The sequence below is a fragment of the Colletotrichum tamarilloi genome (genome assembly GCF_030869305.1).
Source record: "Colletotrichum tamarilloi strain Tom-12 chromosome Unknown Scaffold_31.1, whole genome shotgun sequence".
NCBI lineage: Eukaryota > Fungi > Ascomycota > Sordariomycetes > Glomerellales > Glomerellaceae > Colletotrichum > Colletotrichum tamarilloi.
Genome location: NW_026849414.1, coordinates 323,443 through 338,092, shown reverse-complemented (window position 1 = coordinate 338,092; position 14,650 = coordinate 323,443). Strand labels below are relative to the sequence as shown.

The following is a 14,650-nucleotide window of genomic DNA, read 5'->3' as shown; positions in this document are numbered from 1 at the left end:
GGTCGGTTGTTGGCTACGAGGTGGGCATGGCGTTAGGAACCATGATTGTGTACAAGTATACCCAATGTGCGAAGGATCGACTCATTTTGGTTTTTGATAAAGCGTCAAACTGGATCTACAGTCAGACCAGTGCGCTAAATGTTACATTAAGTACTATGTGTGCCTGGGTATTATGGGAGTGTTTGTGTGTCTGTGTGAGTGAGGTCTATTGACGAATCAAATGTGCTCGCTTCCATGCTCCTCGCGTTTCTGCTCAACCGCCTCAACCCTGCGCTCGAGGTCGTGGGACTCAACAGTCGACATGTCCAAGGTCGGGATGAAGAGAGGAGCCTCAGTGAAGAGATATCTCATCTCTTCCAGAGGACGCTTAGCGGTCTCGGGGAGGAATGCCCAGAAGAAGAGGGCGTTAGTAAAGTTGCAAACCTATGAGAATGCGTGTTAGACACTTGCATGTGTTGAACTTTGCGCCAGCCTTTGTGGTAACTTACAATGAACAGAATATACCAGCGCCAGCCAATGCCGTGCTTGTCATCGAGAGCCACAGAGGTGGTCTGACCGATGAGAGTGTTGAAGGCGTACGAAGTCATGGTAGCGATGGAGACACCCTTGGAACGAGTCTTCATGTCAAAGATCTCGGCAGGGATAATCCACGATAGAGGACCGCAGGTGGCGCTGAAGCTGAAGTTGTAGAGCCATGTCATGGCAATGAAGCCCCAGGCGGTGGCTCCGCTAGCATGAGGAGAGCCGGGAGGGAACTTGGCCAGAAGGATGGTGGCAATGATAAAGGTAACGCAGTTGCCAAGGTTACCGAAGATCAAGGGCCAGCGGCGACCAGTCTTGTCGATGAGCATCATGCAGAGGAACTGAGCGACGAGGGCAATGACGGAGGAGATGGCCTGGTAGCGAAGGGTCTCGTCACCGGCGATGCCGATCTTCTCGTAGATTGCGACGGAGTAGTACTGGATGGCACTGACGCCAGTCATCTGAATGGAAGCCTGGAGAGCGCAAGCGAGGAAGAGACGACGGAAGCAAGACTTGTCGGTGAAGAGCTCCTTGTAAGACTTTGCGGAGCCCTCGTGCTCGGCGGCGATGGAATCTTGGATTTGGTCGAACTCGGCGCGGACCCAGGCGTCGTTGATGTCGCCGTGAGCGTGGAGCTTGGCCAAAGTGGCAAGACCCTCGTCAAGGCGGCCATGGTCGATGAGCCAACGAGGAGATTCGGGGAAGAGGAGAATAAGCAAAGCCAGAATGCCACCAGGAATACACTGGATACCCAAACTGACGCGCCATTGGTTGTTGTCGTTCTCGGCAAACCCAATGTATGTTCCGTATGAGATCCAAGCAGCAGCCAAAGCACCGACACCGAGCATGAATTGTTGCAGAGCAGTGACTCGTCCACGAATGCTAGGGTGGCAGAGTTCGGCCTGGTACATGGGAATGATCATCGTCAACATACCGACACTGGATGGAATTCAGTCAGTACATGTATTGTTCCATCAGGTTGGCAGGTTTGGGTTGAGGGATTGACGTACCCGATACCAGCGAGCGCACGACCGGCGTAGAGGAAAGCGAGAGACTGGGCGGCGGCCTGGAGAGCACCACCGAGAACGAAGATGGAAGCACCGATGAGAATGGTTTTCTTACGGCCTAGTCTGTCACCGGTGGGACCGGCGACACCAGCGCCGATGAAGCCACCTCCAGTGAAGACGGAGACTACAGCGCCACTGAGAGGGAGAACGCGTCAGTCGTGATGCCTCTGGATTCGTGCAGGATGATGGTTGACCACGGGTTCCAGTCGGTAGCAACTCTGCGCTAGGCGGTGACTTACATCTCATTAGGGTCTTCGCCAAACTTGGTCTTGAAAGAAGCCGAGGCAATGGCAGAGGCAATGACACCCAAATCATAACCGTAGTTGAAGGAACCGAGTGAGGCGAAGACGCTCACAAGGAACTGGTACCACTTGGGAGGGAGCGCCATGATGGGCTTGGTTTTGGGGGGGTTGTTGATGAAGGACTCTCCAGCAAGGTGTTGGGTAGGTAGTCGTCGCGGGCTCGTCAGGAAGTAGGCAACGTCCAAGCCTGGGCTGCAGAATCTAATGATTCGAGGGTTCAGGGTCAAACCGACTCGTCGAGCTGCAATGGAACGGTCTCGCGTGTTGCATCAGCACGAAGGGATCGTCGCGTCTTTATAGAATGTTTGAGCGACCCCATGTTTCCCCGTATCCACTTTGGCCCGAAGGTCGCATCGGATGGGAGCGTGGGAGCATCGAAGAGATCAAGCCGGTCTGCCTCTCTGAGTCTCTCCCTCACGCTCTCCCAGAAGCGTGGGCGAGTTTGGATACAACAGGCTAGCGCAGGCGAAGCATCAAGCAATGCTGCCGTGGTGCGTTCGGTTGGTGGTAAAGTTACCGGGGGATATGCGAGAGTGGAGAGGCATTCAAATCCCTGGCTTGCCTTTTCCGGGGCCACTCAGCCCGTTGAAAGACGGCATCGGTGATGGTTGCCCCGGCCCCAGACTAACCCCCTTGCCCCAGGTTACGCTGGGATGCGGAGATATCGCGCTAGTTTGCCAGGCGTTGGTGAAGGCTGGAGGTGTTTGTTTGGTGTATACATGTGCGTGTGTGTGTGTGCCAGGTACTGCGCTTGTAAAAGACGAGGTACTGGTAGGCAGTCAGGCAGAGGTAACAAAGTCGAGGTCGACTTGGAGAAGCGCCCGTTAAGGTTCACGGTCAGGACCTTCTCCAATCTCCATAATTTTGAGCAACGTGGGCACGCGGGGAAAGTTGCTAGGGTTGGGGGTTTCAAGGCGGAGTTTGCGGGTATGATGTGTACACTGTGTGTGTGTGTGGATGACTGTGGGTGTTCGGCTCATCAACACCGACGAGCGACACGGCAATGAATGGGGACGTCAAGGGCGTACTCCGTACGTGCTGCGCCATTCCATGATGATCAGGTTGTTGGCTGAATTCTTTTGGCGATCCGAGCTGCTGGAACTGGCGGCGAGGGAGGAAGACCCATGTTGACAAGAATCAGTCACATGGCAACTCGGGCGGTATTGTCTGAAGGTTGGATACCTTGCCTTGTCGAGAGCGCAGGTGTGGCCTCTGAACTTCCACTTCCTTCAACCGCATGGAAAAGAACGATTCATGAAACTCGTTTGGCGGCAAGTGACTGGACGCTCTCGAACATAAGATAAGTAAATTAGGCACATTGGCGTTTCATTGTCCACCGAAGCTAAGCTAGGCAACGCGCTTCGTAAAAAGATGTCAATTGCGCTTCAACTCCGCCCTAGTATGACTTTGTAATCCTCTAGTTTCTACTTTATTTCTCCAGCAGGGGTATCCATTTCATCTTGGTCTTTTTCTTTGATTCCGTGATGGCCCGTCTGCTCCAATATTGTTAGCCGGGCAACTTTTCTCCATCAAGTACTCCCGTAGGTACGTACTCTCGGATGCAAACATAGAAAAACGATACGTACCCGTTTGAAGACCATTTTGATTGGGTTACCAGAGTCCAATGTCCCGCCTATTACAGCCAATGTCGTCACTAGCAAAACTGGCACAAGATTGGAGGAGAATCAAGCTTTAGCGTTTGTCCTATGCGCTCCAATGAGAAGCGATTCTGAGGAATAGGTGACCCACATTGACAGGTGATGGTCTCCTCACCTTACGGATACTCTCAGGTACGTACCTCGACCACTTCACCTCGGGACTTGGCCTCCCAAAAGCAAAAGAAATGGCTGGAAAATGTTCCGCATTCTCTCGGTCCTCTCCGCAAACTCACTCGGGTCACTCCAGCCTCCAGGTTCGTAGACACTCCTTCTTCTGGGTCTTCTCTTTGTTATTCATGCTTCGTTTTTGCTCGGGCCCGTCTCGACCGTTTCCGCGCTTCGCACTTACAGTAGGTACCTTAGTTCGGCCTGCTTTTCCGTTCTTCGGCAGCCGGCCCAACCAGCACTCATTTACTCCTCGTTGCTCTCCGGCTTCGCTTCAGCCTTCATATATTCTTCAACCGCTTGTCCTTGCAAATGTACGAATATCGGTAACAATTAGGCGATCATCTTCGCATCTGATAATCTTGGCAGCCTTCAGTACGCGCCTCCATCGCCATGTTCCGAGTCCATACCCATTGTCCATCACCCTGGCTGTTACCTGCGTGCCAAGCTGTTAGTCAGGCCTGAAATGGGTTCTGGCCTGACTGTGACAACCAATGTCGAAGCAAAAGTACGGATCAAGGCAACCCACCTGGAATGCTCTCCATCTTCATACCTCGGCTACTATCCGTACTGATCCATACTATGGATATGGCTAGGCGAAAGTCCATGGTAAGAGAGACAACGGAGACATTTGCATGAAAGCCCTTGCCTTCGATGCGTGCCCGTACATCCAGTCGTACATGTAGACATCGTATGCTTCCCCAAGAGCCAACCATACAATACACATGATGCCAACCTCAGCAACATGCAGCCCCAAGCAACAAAAGGGCCGGCTCATGGTTCCCCATCCATCAATATCTCCAACTATTTCCCCATTATCCCCAACAGACCCTGTTCCAACCCCACCATCCCATCCTAAGCTAGCATCTCCTCCCATCCTCGTCTCTCATCCCTCAGCAGACCATCCCACACAGTCATGCCGCATGCCCAATCTTGTGCCCAGTCGGAGCCGACTACCCCACTCCGATGCCCCGGCACCCGCATTATCGTCGACTTTCTCCGCATGGTATCCTCTATGATTCGCGCGCCTGTCGCACCACCTGCCTTTCACTTGTCGCTGTTGGAGTCGAGATTTGAGAGCCGCACTTTCTCTCCGCTCCAATATGTCTGATAACTGGTCAATATCGAGTGTGCCGTTGGTGTCGGTAACCAAGGCGAATCGGGGGCCACCCACCCCTTCTTACATAGCTCCAGTCCCATGTCTTGGCCCGGGTATCCCATCTCTGTGAAGGCGATTGTGACGGAAACTGATGCCCAAAACCGAGTAGTCAGATCCTGCTATGCGATCCCTCCTCTGCCGGCCCAATATCCTCCTCCATTGCCTTTCTGCCACTCTTCAGCCCGTCTCCGTTGTTTCACCGATTGCCCCCGCCCCTGACGAGTTCAAATTCCGGCCTCAATCCCGTGCATTTGCGGCCACGGTACACATGTCCTGTCCATTTTCCACCACTCATCGACTAGCTGTTCTTTTTGCATAAAATTACCAGCTACCGGTTGATCGGACCACCACCGCCGCACACACGCTCGGACAGGAAGAGAGTGCTCTCACCACACCTTACCACACCGCAAAACAAGTTCTAGCCATGGCGACCTTCACCAAGATCGCAGAGGATGCTCGCCCCAGCATCACGCTGAACCCCTCCCATGTCGTCTCCAAAATCGATGACAATGTCTATGGTGGCTTCACAGAGTAAGCTTGTGCTGCGCCGCCTACGCCGCCTGCTTCTCATCCCGGGCTCCTCGCGTCTAAACATGCAAACCCACTAACACGCATCTCGTAGGCACATGGGAAGATGTATCTACGGTGGCATCTACGACCCTGGCAACCCTCTTTCTGATGAGAACGGTTTCCGAAAGGACGTTATTGAGGCTTTCAAGGAACTCAACTGCCCGGTTGTGAGGTACCCAGGTGGCAATTTTGTTGCTACTTACCACTGGATTGACGGCGTCGGTCCCAAGGAAAACCGTCCCAAGAGGTATGAGGGAACTCCCAACATGAAATTCCGGTCGCCAGCATGCAAATCGAGACCCCTCGACACCGAATCCTTCGGGGGTCTAGACCCCTGCGTAAGCGGCCCGCGTTTGGAGTGCAGCGAGTAGCTAACATGCATCCACCATTTAGGCCTGAGCTGGCTTGGATCGGCGTCGAGAGCAATGAATTCGGAACAGACGAGTTCATGAAGTGGTGTGAGGTTGTTGGCGCTGAGCCTTACCTGGCCCTCAACTTTGGCACTGGCACGCTTGATGAGGGTAAGTTGATCTTCCAGTAGCACCGACCTGGACTCGGTCCGGACTCGGTCATGGTCGATGGGTACGGTTGGCTAATACTGACACGTTCAGCTCTTGCTTGGGTTGAGTACTGTAACTCTGACAAGGACACCTACTATGCCAACCTCCGCCGTAAGAACGGACGTGAGAAGCCTTACAACGTAAGTCCCACCCATTCAAAGACTGCCCAAGTGCGTCCACAGGGTCATCTCGCTCACCTTTCAACAACAGGTCAAATACTGGGCCTTGGGCAATGAGTGTTGGGGCCCCTGGCAGGTCATGCAAATGACCAAGGAGGACTACGCCAAGCAGGCTTACCAATGGGCGAAGGCGCTCAAGCTTCTCGATCCCTCTTTGGAACTGATCCTCTGCGGCGAAACTGGCTTCAGCAGCTGGGACACATATGTGATTAAGGAGTGCATCACATGGAGTTTGCATGGTCTCGGTGGTAGCACCACTGCGTCGTTGATCGACATGCACAGCATCCACCTTTACACTGCATCGGAAGACCATCTGAAGAATGCTACAGGTAAGTTATCTCCGCCTGTCTACTTGTCACATGGCCAGATGCCAGTCATAAGATAAGATAGACGACTGACATTGTCTCCTCTCCCCTACACAGCACCCAGAGCCGCCGAACGCGCCATTGAAATCACTGGCAGCCTTATCGATCTGGCCCGCATTGAGAACAAGGTGCCGCCCACATGCAAGAGACAAAAGATTTGCTTCGACGAGTGGAATGTTTGGGATCCCGTCAGAGCACCTGGTGAAGAGGGTGCTGAGGAGGCGTAAGTCGACACTTCCTCTATTTCTACCTTTGTGAATCATGCCAGCAATTCTAATGATGAGCCGCAGATACACACTGTCTGACGCTCTGGCCGTCGGTGTTTGGCTCAACGTATTTGTTCGTCAGGCAAAGTACGTTGGCATGGCCAACATTGCTCAATCTGTTAACGTCATCTCTCCCTTGATGACCACGAAGGAAGGTATCACCAAGCAAACTACTTGGTGGCCTCTGTTGTTGTTCAGCAAGTACATGAGAGGATCTACCATCGCCACCCACGTGCGCGCTCCCGAGTACGAAGGCGCCACCGAGCCCGTCTGGATCCGCGGCGCCATCGAGACTCCTTACCTCGACGTCAGTGCCACCATCGACGACAACGGCTTTGTCAACTTGGCTGTCGTTAACGTCCATGAGACCAAGGGATTCTCCGTCGATCTCGAGGGTGTCAAGGAGGGTGCCGATGTTCAGGTTTACACCGTCACTGGCGAGAATGTGAAGGTTGTTAACACCGGCGACAAGAACCCTGTCGGTATTACTGAGAGCAAATGGGATGGCAAGGGCCCGTACGAATTCGCCAAGGCCTCAGTCACCCTGCTGAGATGGAAGCACTAGAGGGGTAACCTTGAAGGAGACGGTCAGTGGGAAATGAGGCATGGCTCCTCACATGATACCATTTGGAAGGGAACTTGCGCATGATGAGATATGATACGTCATCATAGCAGACTCGAGCCTCCAATGGAGGTGGGCTGGCAGGTCCAGCATCACGAGGTATCTATGCATACTTCTGCGCTTATCCGTACATATCGGACCAAACAGACAGCTCCAATCGATGCAAAAGTGCCTCAAATTGAGGCAGCGGAGTGAAAATGGCCTGCTCTAAAATGAAGGTGTTGTATTTTTCTGCTCATAGCAACTGTCGTTTAAGCGGATGCGCCTCTGTGTTCAAGACATACTCGTCAAGATCAACTAGGCTAGGAGGCGAGAAGATGAGATAGAAATACTTCAGCGTTTCCGCCATCCAGAAGCTCTGTAGAACCGTTAGTCTGCGTCCTATACTTGTCTTTGGCTCCTCGCAGATGTTGTGACTTACTTCCATTGAATCAAGCTTCTTCGTCTCTCCTCTGACAGTGACGTCCTCGATTGCCGAGTTGGCAATCTCAGTTTCTGTCGCATTTACAATAGACTGAAACATTGTCCATGCTATTTCCTGGTACTCCGGGTTTCCGGTCATCCTATACATCAGGAAGATACTTTCAATCGCCTCTGGACGCAGAATGTAGCGGGGGTCCCGCGCGTGTGAGAACCCCTTTTTCAACCCTGATGCGCCTTCGCGCTTCCACCGCCCCTCGTCCCAATTACAGCCATCCAGTGTCTCGCAAGGGACCATGCCAAAGATCTCCGGCATCAGACCTGTTGGGAATGAGTTGTACGCCCACCCGCAGCCGCGGGCCAGCCTTTCGGCGAGACCCATGTGCTCTTTGATACCGAAAAGCTTGCCGCCCAGCCCAAACATCCCGCCAACGAAGCACGACAAATGCTGGCTCTCGGGGTTGCGCCGCACATCGCCTTCGGCAAACGCTGTCCCAGAGAATAGGATATTCTCGTTGTCGGGGAGCATTGGACGAAATAGGAGGTACTGCTCAACAACGTGCATCGCATGTCGATACATCTTCTCGTAGGCTGGGTCCGTCCCTCCGAGCAGAGCATGCATCTTGGGCAGATACTCATACAGAGAGTCGGCGAGCGCTCCCAATGTGAACTCGTTGTGTTGCAAAACACTCTCATCCCGGAAGTTGATGAGCGCCGGCCACATACCTGGAAGTTGAGTCTCCCGCTGCGTGCTCTCGAGAAACAGCTTGACTCTCTCGATTGCGTCAAAGTACTTGTGGTCCCCGGTCACTTGCGAGAGTCTTGTGAACTCAAGCGATAGCGAGCATGGCGATGCTGAAGGATCCGATGTTCCAGCCACGAGCTTTCCCTCCTTAGCAAGCTGGAAATCCAACCAGAAAGGAGGCATCCTATTCGGCGTGTCAAAGGCCGCATACAGCATGTCGCCGAGCTCAATGGCCTTGAGCAACAATACGGGTTCCCCGCTAAGGTCGTACGCGCTCAATAATCCTCCGAGATGACGGATAGTAGTCTCAAAGACATTGACAGCCGTCTCCTTTGTATCATCCCAATCCATGGCCCCAATGACAGACAAGGCAGCGTCAAAATCATCGCGCAAGTCCATTATCCACAGGGAATCGAGCGCGTCAACCAGAGTTGCTGCATAACCGCCGAAGGTGTCTTTCCCCTTGGCCGTAACCGGCGTCAGCTCGTCAAAGCCCCACGCGTACTCCTTGTAACTATTCCAGCTCTTGACAAAGACTTCTCGGACCGCCGTTCGTCGCGATTCAGATTTCGCATCGTTCTTGCGCATTCGCTTGGCGCCAAAATTGAATTGGACTCGCGGGAGAGTCTTTGGCCGCTGTGTAGGTAGATGGTGCATTCGTGATGGGGATATGGGGTACTTGTGACGATGGTTGGCCCAGTCGAAGCTACTCTTTACGAGGCGGATGTTGACATGTTCGCGGACGACGGGAGGCGTTTCCCTGCTGGAACGAAGGCTGTGGAAAGCAAAGAGACCGAAAAGGATTACGGCGATGATTATGACACGCCGTTGTCGTCGATTGGCCATCTTGTCATGTCGAACGGGGGTTTGTCGACTATTCGTATAGTTGTTCAGGATACTCTCAGGGAGCTTTGACTGGAGAGTTCGCGACGGGAAGCCATGGTGTAGGGCCACAGCTGCTCAATGTCAGCTTCAGACAAAGCATATAACCGAGGGGACATTGTGTCTCAGGAGCCGCCACGTAGCGCGTTGAGCTGGGTCCCTTGAGACGAAAGTGACCGTGGTGGCTCTCAAGGTTTAAGCGTTTTGAGGGGCGTAGGTACGGAGTAGTGCAACCAGCAATGCGAGCCTTCAGAAAAGAAATGGGGTTCGAATCAGGGGTAAGGGGTAGTCCGTACCGGTTAGGTGGAGTTCGGGGCCGATACTTTCTCCATGTTTGGCGCCGGGCTCCATCCGGGCTTAACTGTTCCGCCCTGAATCCCCGCCATGCAGATAACTCGAAGTCATCAGGTTATGGCACCTTGGCTTCGGCTTGTAAACCCTTGGGGGTTGTTACTAGCAACAAGCTCAGAACATCAGGACGACAGCCCTTGATGTCTCCTCTTTAAACACCTTACGTGCCTAGAAGTGCAGGCCATGATCTTCCAGCCCTCTTTCAAGGGAGCAGGCAGTCTCTCCCCACCAACACCCTTGGAAGATCCCTTGCCCTCTCAGTTCGCAACCATCTGACAGAAGCTGTCAGAAGTAGTGGCGAAACTTCGTTGAGATCAGCTACTATGCATGTATTTTGGGCGAACACTATCGGGAACTGATCGGGAGGAGGCAGGCTTCAGACGTTGGTCCTGCGTCTTAGTTAAAGTTCGGTGAGGCAGCGCGTTTTTAGTAAATACTTGGTAAGAATATGAAGCAGCTGCATGCAAAAAGGGAAGGGACAAGAAGGGAAAACACAAAAAAAAAAAAAAAAAAAAAAAAAAAAAAAAAAAAAAAAAAAAAAAAAAAAAAAAAAAAAAAAAAAAAAAAAAAAAAAAAAAAAAAAAAAAAAAAAAGAAGAGAAAACTCCAATGGACCTTGATTGTTTGAAGCATAGAATTTGCGCTGTTTTGTACAGTCAAATTTGCTCGGGCATATCACCTTGAGTCGGGAAAAGTCAATGATGTACTGTGCCGCGTGTGAAGTAGACGGTTGATAGCCGATATCTACGGTGACAATTTTGTTGAGCTTCCAAACTGTGTCAGAGGTGGCGCAACTAGCCGCTGGCCCGGAACGCTGGAACAGAACGAGACCATTCTTGGTTGGATGGCGATTGCTTAACCAGCAAATTGCATTTTACTCTCACGATTTGAGCAAGTTGACCATTCCAGCATCGGTGCTGTAAGTTGTCAATCAAGCTCGCCGCAAAGTCACCGTGTCGGCCGTTGCTCATGCCGGAGATGACGCCGTTAGCAGATCAATTCTCGTTAATCCTCGTCGTCTCTCGGCGTCCGACTGGAGCCGGCGTGCTGGGGTGTTGGGTGACTCCGCGCAGAGACCCTAGCGATTCCCAACCAGAAGCTCAAGCAAGCGACATGCCAATCCAACCAAATCTGTAGATTTAGAACCTTAGTGGTGATTTAATTCCAAGAAAACAGAGGGAGGCTGAACACCGTCCCTCTCTCTCTCTCTCTCTTTTCATTTTCTTTTTTTGGCCGCAGTCTTTTTTTTCTCGATCGTCAACGACATTCTCTGAGACGGGCGGGGCGAGAGGAGCCAAGTGACTTCGACGACAATAGGCTTCTTCCGCAAATCAAAGAAAAGTCATCAAAGCCTACAGCCACTCGGTTGACAGCCCGAGGCACTAAAGGGGTCCTTGAAGTCAAGGACCAAGTTTAGCTACATCCATTTTGTTGCTCACGGGCAAAAACCTGCCGATGACAACCACATTGGCTTGACTGAGTTTAAGTTGTCACTGATCGCAAAGTATCGGTACTTGAGAGTCGTGTGAGCCACACCCGCTAGTGGACTGCCCTGTATGTAATAGACAAGAAGAGCCATACAAAATAGTATTTGACAGCCGGTCATGCTCCCATGGTGGTTTGCATCCTCGCAACAAGTGGTTCCATCTTTACTGCAAACATCTCGTAGTGTTCAATCTGGTATTTCCAAGTTCCTTTCGTCTACCTTCCCTGACTTGTCACGCTGTCTAATGTGCTAACGCAGAGACATTGCGGTGGTTCATTAGCATCAGCTAAACTAGATCGTCCGTCATCCTTTGTGCGTCCACGCATACCCAATTGCCACCCTCCTGTACCACACAGTCGGGTCTGAGGTAGGACAAGATCGAGCAGCAGCGGATCTGCGACTTGAACTAGCTTGTCACATCCACGTACCGCTCTCTGAGAGTCTCATCATCTTTTTGCGATTTTGTGCAACCACGCTCATCTCACTCGATTTCATCATCACGAGGGCTTTGTACAAGATCAGAGACCACGGCAAGTCAGTAACATCATGGATGTTAAAGCGCCACCGCCGTCATCAGCGAATCAGCAACTACACGCATAACTTGAAGGGAAGAGCTATCAATTAGTCATAACCAAACCACAATATGGACACAATGAGCGCGATGGCTTACTTCACAACCTTCTGCGTCTGGGCTGAGTTGAAGAACAAGGCATTGAGCCGATTCCGCTGGGAGAGCGCAAATCAACTCGATACTTCAATGCATTTACTGTCTGGTGCTCTATGAATGCCAGTATTCTTCCGTGTATTAGACTAACTATCAAGGGTGCGAATGTTGTCTGTTAACAGCACTCAAGGATCACGTTCGGTATGCTGGGTCCTTCGCTCTTTGGTCTCAATCTCCGCGACTCGTCTCTGATTGTTCTCTTCTTCACGTTGCTGTCAACGTTGGCCCCGGCCCTTCTCGCAACGCTTGGTCCCAAAACGGGTATGCGCTCGACGATACAAGCGCGATGCAGCTTCGGGTCAGTCATCTCGCCAGCCAAGGTAACTAGGGATTGCTGACCTCTTTCCCCAGGCGCTACCTTGTATCGGTGCTAGTCATCCTCAAGCTCGCTACATGGATTAGATTTTGTATCATTGTTTGCGTCGTTGGTGACCAGTGTTCATCGGCCGGCACCAATGGTGCTCTCAGCCGGCTTGTAGTTCAATGTTTAGATCCTGAGAACCAAAATAAATTTCACATGATCTGAAGACAGCAGTGCAGTTAAAAATGCCTTTGTGTACCTAACTCGCTGTTAGCCACATAATCTTGTGTCAAGTCTTTTTATGGGATCGACGCCTTCCTCTTAATCACAAGAGAACCTGGTTCTAACTTAGGTTATTGAAGTTATCGCGCAGCCACGGTGACATCAAGAGGACGGAATGGTTCCTGTATTATTATCAATGCGAGATTTGATATTCAGATTGCGAATGATTCCAGTAATTTGTTCCAAGGCGTTCAATCGCAAAGACAGAAGTCAAGTCCCATCTCGTCACTAGCATGGCTGAGAAAGTTTGATAGCAGGCGGAACGGGATATTCTGCGAATTGTACGATGGGATCTGCCCAGGTATACATAATCGATCGTCACACAAGACGAGAAGACGAGCTTGTCTTCTAAAAAAGAACTTTGACGTGGGTCTGGATTTGACAACTGGGGGTCCAAGTTTAAACTTCCATCACACGGTTCGGACAAGGCGTCATGCGATTCATTCTCGAGCAACATGAAACAGGGGGCCTAGAGCCCAACTCCCCGTGAATAGCAGCACACCTGAAAGGCAAGCCCAGTGAGAAAATCATAGTTGATGATTTATTGAACGCTCAGCAGGTCGGCTCGCGCGGCAGATGATTTACGCAACACCCAGATCGGCCGGGGTTACCCGCGTGTTTTACGCCTGACTTTTACAGCCCTTTAACTCGCTCACCTATTGAGCTCCTCGGCCATGCCGGTCCTACAACACGCACGAGTACTACGAGGTACTTGCCGGCATCCGTCATGTGATCAGTCTCCGATGAATCTATCTGAAGCAATCGACAGCCCATTTAGCGGGGCCACGTCAGGCACCGCAACGTCACCAACTATGGCAGTCGTTTACTCTCGACACAGCAGTAGTATGACTGCGGCAAGCAGGCAGTGCTCAGATGGCAAAACAATGATGTCCGAACCCGGGGGGAATACTAGGGTCAGATCCCACTGCGCTGCCTCCCCGCTGCATATCATCCGGTCACTACCCCAGGCTGCTGGACTGTCTTGATGGCAGTAGTCACCTCTTCCATTCATTCCCTTCCGAAAACACTCGCTTAGCTATCTTTCGGAGCTTCCCATGAGACCAGGGTGTGGAACCTAGGCCCAATGGCTTCCACCCAAGGAGACCATGCGGGAACGGGGCAACACGAGCCACGGTATCCAGAGCCAGTGGCATCAGCGGAGAGACGATCCAGGGTCAGCAGTGAATCTTCACGACACTCACGGACATCGGGCTTTTCTTGGTTTCGGCTCAGCGCGGACGGTCGTCCCTGGGGCCCAGTTGACGAGCTTAACCTCTACATGGGCACCGCCTTCAGCAGCATTCCTGACGACAATGAGTCGGCTCGATCGCCTTACTTTGCCCCTTCGGCCAGTGATTGTTCAACGATCTCGGAGAAAGATTCATCATACATCATCGACTGGAAGAAGCCGCAACATTCCGAAAATTCGATGCATTGGGCAATGAGGTCAAGATTGGTGCAGATCCTGCTTGTGGGTAATTCCATGCTAAATGCGTGAACAGCTTAGTTTAGGCTCGAGGCGACTTGATTGTCTCATCGTGCAATTACTGACGTGTTTCTCTACGTAGGGCAGTTGCCTCACCCGCTCACGCTCACGCCGTACCGAGCATTCTTAGGCAGTTCAGCGCCCTAAGGGGAGTTCTGACTTCACGCATTATGTCTAGGTTTACGGTACGGAAGATATCCAGCATGTCCCATCTCAAATCGACTCCATGACAGCAACCAAGCCTGTGCTGTCTCGCACAGCCTTGGCGTCTTGCTTGTCTTTCGCTTTATCAGCTGATGTGCCGGTGCCTGCCCACTTTCTATCGGAGGCCGTAGGATCATTTGGTATAGCCATCATCTTGGTCCACACAGAGACCTCTGTGAAGAAACTGCTCGAGAAACGCCGTAGAAAGATCAGAACAGCCACATGAGATTACAAGTTATATTCAATCTCGGCTATAGACGATGGGGTTTCGACAGCGGAGATTTCCTCCAGGGTTACGAAGAGGCATCACGGCTTTTTGTTCTACATTGAGTGGT

At 51.9% G+C, this 14,650-nt stretch overlaps 5 protein-coding genes across 5 annotated transcripts; 3 read left to right on the top strand and 2 right to left on the bottom strand.

Annotated features, from left to right (window-relative positions):
• Positions 1-216: 216 nt before the first annotated feature.
• On the bottom strand, positions 217-1,977 carry CTAM01_08731 (uncharacterized protein; the record flags this gene model as incomplete). The annotated part of the gene is made up of 4 exons (XM_060524751.1): positions 217-423; positions 489-1,461; positions 1,533-1,724; positions 1,829-1,977. The coding sequence occupies 4 exons, from the start codon at positions 1,975-1,977 to the stop codon at positions 217-219; spliced, it is 1,521 nt and encodes a 506-aa protein (XP_060380698.1).
• A 3,320-nt stretch (positions 1,978-5,297) lies between these two features.
• CTAM01_08730 (alpha-L-arabinofuranosidase) lies at positions 5,298-7,378 on the top strand (the record flags this gene model as incomplete). The annotated part of the gene is made up of 7 exons (XM_060524750.1): positions 5,298-5,404; positions 5,496-5,690; positions 5,837-5,964; positions 6,055-6,143; positions 6,214-6,511; positions 6,605-6,770; positions 6,838-7,378. 7 exons carry the CDS (start codon positions 5,298-5,300, stop codon positions 7,376-7,378), a joined length of 1,524 nt encoding a protein of 507 aa, XP_060380697.1.
• A 292-nt stretch (positions 7,379-7,670) lies between these two features.
• Positions 7,671-9,446, bottom strand: CTAM01_08729 (glycosyl hydrolase family 47; the record flags this gene model as incomplete). Its single annotated transcript, XM_060524749.1, has 2 exons — positions 7,671-7,793; positions 7,857-9,446. 2 exons carry the CDS (start codon positions 9,444-9,446, stop codon positions 7,671-7,673), a joined length of 1,713 nt encoding a protein of 570 aa, XP_060380696.1.
• Positions 9,447-12,185: 2,739 nt separating this feature from the next.
• CTAM01_08728 (NCS1 nucleoside transporter) lies at positions 12,186-12,568 on the top strand (the record flags this gene model as incomplete). The annotated part of the gene is made up of 2 exons (XM_060524748.1): positions 12,186-12,340; positions 12,394-12,568. The coding sequence occupies 2 exons, from the start codon at positions 12,186-12,188 to the stop codon at positions 12,566-12,568; spliced, it is 330 nt and encodes a 109-aa protein (XP_060380695.1).
• A 1,163-nt stretch (positions 12,569-13,731) lies between these two features.
• On the top strand, positions 13,732-14,258 carry CTAM01_08727 (uncharacterized protein; the record flags this gene model as incomplete). Its single annotated transcript, XM_060524747.1, has 3 exons — positions 13,732-13,799; positions 13,859-14,100; positions 14,194-14,258. 3 exons carry the CDS (start codon positions 13,732-13,734, stop codon positions 14,256-14,258), a joined length of 375 nt encoding a protein of 124 aa, XP_060380694.1.
• Positions 14,259-14,650: the final 392 nt, after the last annotated feature.